This window comes from Ipomoea nil, unplaced genomic scaffold (assembly GCF_001879475.1).
Source record: "Ipomoea nil cultivar Tokyo-kokei standard unplaced genomic scaffold, Asagao_1.1 scaffold1026, whole genome shotgun sequence".
In the NCBI taxonomy this organism is placed as follows: Eukaryota; Viridiplantae; Streptophyta; class Magnoliopsida; order Solanales; family Convolvulaceae; genus Ipomoea; species Ipomoea nil.
Genome location: NW_017617454.1, coordinates 2,089,380 through 2,100,120, shown reverse-complemented (window position 1 = coordinate 2,100,120; position 10,741 = coordinate 2,089,380). Strand labels below are relative to the sequence as shown.

The following is a 10,741-nucleotide window of genomic DNA, read 5'->3' as shown; positions in this document are numbered from 1 at the left end:
AATCTCATAACAGAAAATTTATAATCTCATAACAGAAAATTCATAATTTAATAAATATTTTACTTTTATGCGATTATGAATTTTCTGTTATGAGATTATGAATTTACATTACATTCATAATCTCATAACAGAAAATTCATAATTTGATCAAACGCGCGCCGTTAACTCCACATTCGCGATTTTTTTTTTTTTTACTTAAAAACGACGTAGTTTGGACTTGTGTTCACTATTCACGGTGAACACGTTTCCAGGGCATAATTTACCTTTGAAAATGGCAAATTATGCTGTGGAATCGTGTCCAATTTTACAACGGTGTCGTTTTCGTTGAAAACGACGCGGTTCTAATTTTTTTTGAAAATATATTTGTTTTTTACTTACCGTTAATGACGTCTCTCTCTTCGCAATTGCACAATTTAGAAATATGAATCTACAGTATAGAAATTATGAATCTACAGTATTATGTTTGTGAATTGTGAAGATGTGATAGAGCTATATCTTCATGATTATAGAGTTATATGTTCATAATTTTTGATGTTCATATTCCCAATTATTGAAGCTGTATTCACAAATCACAGAACTATATGTTCATAAATTGATAACTATACAGTTTAGAAATTATGAATCTACAGTACATAAATTATGAATCTATAGTACAAATATTATGAGTCTGCAGTATAGAAATTATGAATCTACTGTATTTAATTTATAAATCTACAGTATATATTTTATGAATCTACAGTATAGAAATTATTAATTTACAACATAGAAATTATGAATCTACAACATAGAAATTATGAATTTACAGTATGAAATTATGGAGGATAACGGTGTCACTAACGACACCGTTACTCAACCACATGAAAACAGTGTCGTTTGGAACCGTGCCCACCTTGCAAGGTAGGCACGGTTCCACGGCATAATGATTGTCTATGCAATTAGGTTATTGAATGAAAATAAGTGCAATTAAGCTACTAAACACCCAAATATATGCAATTTCACATGATAGCAGATACCATCCATATCATCGAGTTGTCTGTTGATGTGAATGGTGAGTTAGCGTTTTTAATAATATCTTTAAAAATTAAAAAAAATAAAAGTGTTAAGGTGACCGTCGACCACCCCCCTTCTTCATCTTTGACTGGAGACAAAGAGTCTGTCTTCGTCTTCGACCAGAGACGAAGAGTCTATCTACGTCTCCGACGGAGACTAAGGAAGGAGGGTGGGGGGTGGGGGGAGGGTGGCGTGAGACAAGTCCTTCGTCTCATGCACCCCAGGGTGGCCCTTTATTTTTTATTTGTTTTATTTTATTTTATTTTTAAAGTTTAATATTAAAAGTTATTTAAAATGTCAACTCACCTTTCAACTTAAACAAGTAACTTAACAGATAACTTGATTAAATGGATAGTAACACGTTATCTGTGAAATTGTATCTATTTGGCGTGTTTAGTAATTTAATTGCATTTTTTTATTCAATACTGTAATTGTATTTTCAAGTATTCAGTGATCAATTGGGATCTTATTATTATTTTATTTTTTTGGGAGAAGCAATTTCAATGTTTCAAGGGGGAATTCAAGCGAAACTTTAAATTATGCGAGGAGCTCTATAATATTGTCCGGGCATGAGGGAGCTTTTAAATTTGATGAAATTATGGAATTTTTACAGGGCATATTCATCTCTGCCAGCACACTTTACCGGACCACTCTTAGGTATCCATCTCAATCGCTTACTCCAGCTTTCCAGCAATTTCAAATCATTACGTCCTGGAAAACAGACCCATCAACAGATAATTGTACATGGAGTTGCCGAGAATCCATTTATCATCACTAAATTATTCCAAATGTACGGTGATTGTGATGATGTAAGTTCTGCGCGCCATCTGTTTGATGAGTTGCCACAGCCGAATGTGTTCGCCTGGACGGCACTCCTATCCTTCTTTTCCCGGAATGGGTTGTTTTATGAGTGCGTTAGAACTTATTGCGAGATGAAATTCAAGGGTGTTTTGCCCGATAAGTATGTGTTTCCGAGAGTTCTGAGAGCATTTTCATTGTATTCTTGCTTGGAAGTTGGGGACCTTAGGAGTGGTAGATTGGTTTTTGATTTGATGATGGAGAGAGATTTGCTTTCTTGGAATTCGATGATTGATTTCAGGGTACGTGTGCAACAATTTTCTTGCTTTGGCAATGGAAATGTTGCAACTGGAAACTGAACTTTTATCATTTTGTTTAACGCCTAAGTCTAAAGTTTGGCTCCTGTAAAGGTTGCCATTATTGATTGAAGGCTTTTCTTACACAGATTTCTTACATTTTGCAGTACTCCTTAACTAGAAGGGTACATAATCACTCAAAGGAAGAGACAATTGTGAAAGCCGCAGTTTCCTTTCATCCGAAAGAAGTTTTGCAAACCTGCCGGTAAAGGAAAGAAGGATAAAGGTTAGAATAATACTTTTATCTCATCATATAGCAAAAAGACATATTTAGTTTATGCAATTAATACTACTTTTGAAGTGCTTCCATGTTGGTTTCTCCGTTATTCACTGGTTTATATTCTCCAGTATTTAGATCAACCTTGAAAACGGGTTTTCTCAATAGATTCTCTCCAACCCTGATAAGATTTCCCAAATTCTCCTTAGTTGCTTCATCCATAGAGGACAAAGCCCCAGTCAGTGTATTATCCTGCACTTAATTTGCATGCAAAACAAAGCCATTTTAAGACTAGGACACCATTAATATATCTTGATTCTAGGATGATATATATATATATATATACACACACATACTTGGATTCGGATGTATTTATCTTCTGATTGAAGAGCTTTGAAGAGAACAGAGCTCTGAAGATCAACCGTAGCTCCACTAGCTTGATGAAAAGCCTCCATTAATGGAGTAGAGCTCCCATTGAACAGCCAGTCAAACATCCCCCACTTTGCCACAGTTCTAGAACTGTACTTGTGTTCATTCTTTGCAGAGCCTGTCCCAATAGATATTATGAGATAGCGGTCGAATTCCAAAGGCTTTGCAGGGTAAAAATCTGGGTGTCCCTTCAGCACTTGCTTAGTCACTTCATTGACAGCAAGTAATGTCTGTTTTGGATTGGTCAACCAGTTAAGTCGTGCCCTTATTAGTCTATATATAAATAACTGTATCTATTGAGATTAATACTAACTTATACCGGGTTATTAGCTACAATAGTTCCATCAACGAGGTTGAACTCTCGTTGCCTTCCTTGAACATCCTTGTTCTTGAAATAGTATGGTGGCATATGGGTTGGTGTAGCCGTTGTACCAATGCATATGTCCGAGAGTTTTGCATCCAAGATGGAACCTTGTAGTGCCTTCACGTAATAAAAAACAGAAAATACGTTTACTTGTACATCTAAAGAACATAATACAGAAACCTGGGCTGGGACTAGCTAGCACCTCGTATGAGTTGAAGATGATTGGTTCAAGATTCTTGATATCGAAAGTAGGAATAACCACATTGGTCAATGTTTGGTGCAACCTTGTGCCTCCCAACACATGCATTATAAGTTTGCGAAAATACTTGCCATCATATTTAGGCCCCGTTAAGGCTTTCCCTTGATCTATGACCTTACCGAATGGCCCTCTACAACATCATCAAACAACAATGAAAAATGTTTTAGGATTTATACCAAACGACCAAACATGGATACCTAAGTAGAGGTTTAATTTACTTAATCTGCTGAAAAATATAGGGATAGTGGTAGAGGTAGAATGGAATTATATCCTTTGCAGCATTGAGAGGGCGTCTGTTTTGGTTAGGAGCAGTCAACAATGCTGTCATCAGACCACCACTTCCTGTTCCTGCAATCACATCAAAGTAGTCTGCAATCCTTGCATCCTCACCATCTAATTCCTTCAAACACAAAATCAATGGAGGTGTTTGGTAAATAACTGTTAGATGATTGGATTAGTGGTTTAACTAGTTAATAGCATTAGCTGATTGTAGAAAAGTGTTTGGTAAATTAGCTGTTAGCTGATAGTTGATACATGCAAAATGACTTTCTTAAAAAACTGATTGAAAAAACTACTTTGAACAACTTTTTGAATTTTAGCATTTTGGAGCAATAAGTTGTTACAAAAAAACTAATTAATCAAACACTCATATTTTGTTTAATCAAGTCAAACAACTAATAGTTGTCAAATAAATCAAAATTGGCTGATAGGCTCACCATTTTACCAAACAGAGCCAATACGTTTTTTAGTGAGAAGGGTAACTTGCAGTCACTTCACTAATACATTGAGAAACCTTATATTGTGACTTTAGTTAGCAAAGGACTACAAGGAGGTAAACCAGCTTAGGGTTGTCCATAGCCGACTTGAAGGCCAATAGGCTGCTCCAGCTGGGAATTTTGAATTTGTAACTTTGTGACTATCAAGTCAACAACCTAACGAACTTGGGCTCGGTTGTTCCTGGGGATGCTACCTTTTTTGAGTTTTAGCGGCTAACTAGAATTACCTGAAGCTGAGACTCTAGATAAGAAAGGATGACAGCAGGGATGATTCCTCTGATTCCTCCTCCATCAATACTAAGGATTGTAATCAGCTTCCCGCTGTTGGGTGGCCGATTTGGTGGAACAACAGATGTTCCCTCCATTTCAGGCTAACAAAAAATTCACAATTTGTGACGAAAAGTTACTCAATAAAATCGAAACAAAACTAAAGAGACTAAAAGAAAATGAAATATATATGATGGGAGAAGTTTACGTGCCATGGAAACTTATAGTCCAGATCCGTACATATTCAATTTGAATAGCATTACATGCATCGTACCGTACCGTACGTATATTAATTTATAGAGCTATTAATTATGGTATGTTTGTTCAAGAGTGTATACAACCTTCATTTATCATTATTTTTTTATTATTTATCCATTAAATGTATAAGAAAAAAGATTGTTTGGAAATTCAAGCAACATACACACATGTTCTAGCTTCAAGCCTATAACTAAAGTACACCATGTTTAACTACTGTCTTTGATTGTCTATGCCTTAGCTTAGCCCTTAAGCTTTAAACATTTTTTTTTTGGATGATGAGGGAAACACGCAATCACTATTTGAGGGTGTATTGTTTTTGTGTAATAATTTGTAAACCACAAGAGAGATAAAATGTACTAAAAAGACCATGTGTAGTGGATTAGTCTGAGAGGAGTATTGACAAAAATTAAATTCGTGACTTTCTGGTATGAGAATTATAGTCTACCCATTTCGAGGCAACTTTCAACATTTTGTTTAATGAGCTAATTGGGTTAGCACTTTCAGCAGTCCAATTAGTAGTCACCAGGCACATTGGGCTAATTGTATCATACTTCTTATATGGGCTTGGCCGCTTGGGTGAAGGAAGGTTAGGGAGGGAGTAGACCAATCGTTATGCTGTGCATCCGTATGCACTATGCATGGTGCATACGGATGCCAAAACGACGTCGTTTTATTAAAAAGCGCGCGTCTCCTCTTTAAAAAAAATTCAGGTTCGATTCCCAGCAACAACATTATATTGTTCATTCATTCTGGAATTTTAGTTCATTGATTATGGAATTATAGTTCATTGATTATGGAATTATAGTTCATCGATTATGGAATTGTAGTTCATCGATTCTGAAATTTGAGTTTATAGATTATGGAATTTTAGTTCATTCATTCTGGAATTTTTAGTTCATAGATTAGATTATGGAATTATAGTTCATCGATTATGGAATTTTAGTTCATATATTGTTGCTGGGAATCGAACCTGAATTTTTTTTAAGGGGAGACACACGTTTTATTAAAACGACGTCGTTTTTGCATTCGTATGCATCATGCATGGTGCATACGGATGCACAGCATAGTTTGCGATTTTTATCCACTAGGTGAATATATCATACATGGGCCGATTGTTGTATTTTTTTTGATAATTCTCTTCCCTCCACCACGCGGCAAACCATATCTCGTGTCATGAGGCTCACTTTGCAAGATAGACATTAATACACATTCATTTTTAATATAATATATAGGGTGTTGCTATTTGCACAACCCTTTGATTAAAATGGGGTATAAAGTACATTGAAAATATAAAAATGTGATAATTTATAATAAATACATAAGTGGTGCAAATAGCTTAATGGTGGTCAAAATGCTATTTGCACCACCTTAGTAAAACTGCATTTATTAGATTTAAGTAATAATTAATTAATTCAAAATTTAATTCATTAAAATTAAAAAAAAAAAAAAAGGAAACTATCGCCTTCTCCGGCGAGAAGGCGATGGGCATGCCTTCTCACCGGAGAAGGCGAGGGGTTTAATATATATATATATATATATATATATATATATATATATATATATATATATATATATATATATATTATAAAAGAAATTAATAATTTGATTGTAAAAAAAAAATATATAAAATAAATATTAGTCTTTGACCACATTAAATGATGGTGGTGCAAATAGCACTTTTTAATTAGCACCACCTATAAAGTGGTTTGACCTATTAAATAGGTGGTGCAAATAGTAAAATAAGTTGTGTGAATAGAATTTCCCAATATATATTACATGTTTATTTTTAGTAAGTTCATCCTATCTGAAAGTGCGTTCTTAGTAAAGTCTTTCTTGTAATCTGAGCTGACTCAAACCAATAAAGCCAATAATATAATAGACCAATAGTTATGCTGTGGAACCGTGTTCACCATGCGCATGATGAACACGGGATAGATCCATAATTTCTAAACTGTAGATCCATAATTTTTATACTGTAGATTTATAACATCTATACTGTAGATTCATAATTTCTATACCGTACTGTAGATTCATAATTTCTATACCGTACTGTAGATTCATAATTTCTATACCGTATTGTAGATTTATAATTTCTACAGCATAGAAATTATAGATCTACCCATGTGTTCATCATGCGCATGGTGAACACGTTTCCATAGCATAATTTTCAATAATAGACAGTTCTTACGGAGAGTTAAACTTAAAATTTTGTGATTATCAAGACAACCGCTCAACCAACTTGGCTGAGGTGGGCACATGCATCTCTTTTCCGAATGGAAGGTTTAGGGATTGTATAGAGTCCGGAAATATTGAATACCTGACCACCCCAAACCCTACTAGAATGAATTCAAAACACACCAAAAACCCAATACCTTTTCTCAGAAAGAAGTTCTCCATTGTCCCTTAAGTCATTCTCAAATATGTTATTGCCAACTATACGTTCCTTAAAGGAGTACGTCTCTCTATAAGCTGAAAGTGTAACAGAAAATAGAAACAGGCACTTGAATTAAGCTCAGCTCTACGTACTTTTTTGTCCTTGGGATATGCGTTTCGGCCTGTTTTGAACTATAACACGTAACGAATACTCACCGTCTAACGTGAATAAGAAAAGAGAAAAAGAGGAATGCATAAAAGAGGAAAAAGAGAGAGCAATAAATACAATACTGCCATATAAAATTCATCAAGATCCTGAAAAGATTCTCCCAAGACTTTGTATGGTTTGCATAACCCTAATGATTCAAGCCTACAGCACCACTCAATATAATCACCACCCACACCATGCAAATATGGCACAACACACAGTCAAATGATGTTTGTTTGTTTTAGTCCCCGTGGTCCCTTTTGGTGTGTCTTTTAAAAGTTTAGTGCGTGGGACAACACTGGTAGCTAGCTAGGTTTCCTCAAGTCGAGGAGCTTGGCCGGGAAGAATCTACTTCTTTTAAAAGGAAGTAAAATTGCACCCAAATTCCGAAAACCCTTGTAATTTCTGTTTTAAAGCTATTGTTTTTCAAAAACCTCTATATTATCTGTCTTAAAGAGTTGACAGAGGAAATAACCGTGAGATATGTCTCAACTGTTTACAGATTTTACATTTTTATCACTAACTATTAATTTATTTGGATTCGTCAACCAGTTAAGCTATCTCTACAAATTACTTTTTCTAGTTTGTGGTTTGAACACTTTGAATAGGAGTCAATGAAGAGAGAAGCACATAAAGATATTTTATCATTTGCTTAATTTGACTTGTGCAGCAACCAAGACAAGTGGTAAGGGCCCTCAAGAAGTTGGTGGCTTCGATATGATTCTATAGGTTTAAGTGAATCTGAAAAGAACCCAACTCCTAGCTGTCACTTTCCACATGCACTTGGAAAGTACTTGATACACTGCAGCTCCTGCTTGCTTTTGCTAATTAACTTCAAATAAAACCATTGAAAAGAGTTCCCTTTTATGTCTTGCAATTCCCAGTTTGGTCGAGCTGAGGAAAGTGTTTGTATAGAGGATCAGATCAGAAATGAATATATTTATGCTCATTATCATATTAGTTTCTAGCTAGCATAAACCTCATAGTGATTCAGGCTGGGGTGAGTTATAGTTTTGGTTTTAGGATTAGATTGAATCTACTAATCCTCAGGAGCTGGCCCAGGGGATCGTCACTTGTGGGGAAATTGTCACTTGTGTAAATTGAATCTGGGTTATTTCGAAATTTTTTCAGACACAAAGAGAGCTCACTTGTCACAAACAAGGGGGCGTTTGGTTCAGGTTATATAAGATAACCAATTTTATATTTGCTTGGTAATATAAGATTCTCATGTTTGGTTCAGGTAACTTTTTCAGGGAATGTCAGATAACCTCCGCATTAAGTTTTTAGCTATTCGAAGGGAGTGTGAGATATCCTCCAATTTTTTAGGTAATCTCACATTCCCTTGTCTTATTGCTAATGTTGGGCTTTGGACGTTTTAATCAATTTATCTTATATTACTGTTGTCTTATTTACATATCTTAGTTTTAAACCACTTAGTTACATATAAAATGAATAAGTCTAATATGAATAATATGATCATATCTTATTCTAAGGACAATAAGATGTGAATAATAACTCAACTCCAAACTTGTGCACACAGAATTAAATTGAAACAAGAATACAGTTGTGTCTCACTCCTGTTTGTCGTTGGAAGTTGTATCTGAGCCCCTGATTATTAAAGGGTAGGCAAAGGCAAGTGGGATGTGCTGAAAAGTCCTGTCCTTTTCTATTTGATTTGGGTGGTGGGAAATAGGATTGCCAGACGAACCCAGGCCAACTTTTGTTATTATAAGGTAGAAGAATAAATATTCAATTCTCTATTCACATTTGACCCATAAATTACCTTTTTTTTTTTTTTTTTTTTAATGAATTTATGTACTTTAATTTTGGTTTCACATTGTGCATAATAAAAAAATATTAAACCAGCCAGCATTTAAAAAAAAAAAACACTCATTCTATAGCACCAATCCCAAAGGCCCTCCACACCATGTCTCGACAGAATATTTGGGATGATGTAAAATTACGGTGACGCAATAGCTCCGCAGACAATATCAAATACCGGTGCATACAAAAGATCTGCTAACTTTAGGTATTGTCTATTGAATCAGTGAGCTAAGCTTATACGAGTAGCACCAATTAAAGCTATTGGTATTAAATGTTGCCACAAATGATGTAGCTGAGAGCCTGAGATTAGAATGTCACCGATTCAATCATTACTAACACTTTCTAAGTCAAATATGTCATATAGAGTTTTCATCATATGACCTTAGCTTGAAACTTTCTAAGTCAAATTTTTCGATCACTTGAATAAATATTTTTCGGTGACGATGAAATGATTTGATTTGATATCATTAGTATTTCTAATGGAGTGTAGTATTTTGTAGGTTTCTTTTTATCTGAGGAATAAGAATGGCCGTACCACTTAAATGATTCTTCTCTTAGTAACCCATCCTTCATTATCTACTTAAATTAATTTAAAGGAAATTAAACTAATATTAAAATTGTCAAAACCTTGTGGCCAAGCGGTATAACTGTGGCGCTATCAAATGAGAGGTCACAAGTTTGAGTCATAGGTTGAGAAAGTATGTATGAACATATACTACATTATAACAATGTCAGTATTTTTTTATTACACTACTGTATATATTTAAATTAAACGACAATTTTAGAAATAATTTTATTTTTTATTGAAACTATAATTACTAAGTATTTTATTTCAATTTTGTTTAGGATTCTCATGTTTGAACCAACCAAATGCATAATAGTTCTTGAATCAATTAAATTTTGCTCGTTGGATAGAGACTTGGAGTATTGAGTTTAGTATTTTACAATCGGAACATGTCGTTGATTGATACATAAATATAAAGAAATAAAATTGTATCTTTGATACTAATTCTAACTTTTAGCGTAGTGATAAACACTTGATTTTACAATTGGTATCAGAGCATGTCAAATGTTGTGCAGTTGAAATTGACGGGTAAGGGATTGTTGGGAGAAGGAAGACCAAGTTTACCATTCTGCCATCCATTCAAGTTATTAATGGGAAAAAGAAGAAAAAAAAAATCAAATGAAAACCAACCGTAGAAATATCCTCACCAAAGACTTTTGAACTCAACAAATTCAAAAGTATAAAAGTAAATATTGTGAATCCCACCCTATAAATACCCAGACTTATAAAGCTCAATTCATTCAGATCTCAGGACTCAACCTAGCTTGTAAACCCTCACAAGTCTTCTCTCTGAGTTCTTTATCATTCTAGGGTTTCCTTGTTTTGAGCTCACATCTCATCTTTACACAGTTCCTCCACCAACCCTTTAAACAAAAACCTCATTTCACCTCAAAAACAATTCCATATAGCTAAGGGAATTGAAGTTGCACCAAAGCTTGGCTATATATCTTGCTATGGCCTTCATCAAAAGTATGTATGTACTCTGTGTTTCCCTGCT

General features: G+C 34.5%; 2 protein-coding genes across 4 annotated transcripts; one reads left to right on the top strand and one right to left on the bottom strand.

Moving 5' to 3' along the window:
* Positions 1-1,570: 1,570 nt before the first annotated feature.
* Positions 1,571-8,495, top strand: LOC109180185 (pentatricopeptide repeat-containing protein At1g03540-like). 2 transcript variants are annotated; one of them, XR_002054045.1, is made up of 3 exons: positions 2,019-2,150; positions 2,312-2,430; positions 8,026-8,495. XR_002054045.1 is itself a non-coding variant. In XM_019329672.1 (2 exons), the coding sequence occupies exons 1-2, from the start codon at positions 1,620-1,622 to the stop codon at positions 2,319-2,321; spliced, it is 402 nt and encodes a 133-aa protein (XP_019185217.1). In that variant the 5' UTR covers positions 1,571-1,619; the 3' UTR covers positions 2,322-2,386. The 2 variants fall into 2 exon arrangements, 1 of the variants encoding a protein (XP_019185217.1); XM_019329672.1 differs by lacking the exons at positions 2,019-2,150; positions 8,026-8,495 and adding an exon at positions 1,571-2,011 and having other exon boundaries at positions 2,312-2,386.
* On the bottom strand, positions 2,238-4,712 carry LOC109180183 (patatin-like protein 1). 2 transcript variants are annotated; one of them, XM_019329670.1, is made up of 7 exons: positions 4,477-4,711; positions 3,692-3,873; positions 3,417-3,603; positions 3,170-3,331; positions 2,778-3,080; positions 2,498-2,673; positions 2,238-2,403 (listed from the first exon to the last, which is right to left on the bottom strand). In XM_019329670.1, the coding sequence occupies exons 1-7, from the start codon at positions 4,612-4,614 to the stop codon at positions 2,322-2,324; spliced, it is 1,230 nt and encodes a 409-aa protein (XP_019185215.1). In that variant the 5' UTR covers positions 4,615-4,711; the 3' UTR covers positions 2,238-2,321. The 2 variants fall into 2 exon arrangements, with proteins under 2 accessions (XP_019185215.1, XP_019185216.1); XM_019329671.1 differs by lacking the exon at positions 2,238-2,403 and having other exon boundaries at positions 2,562-2,678; positions 4,477-4,712.
* Positions 8,496-10,741: the final 2,246 nt, after the last annotated feature.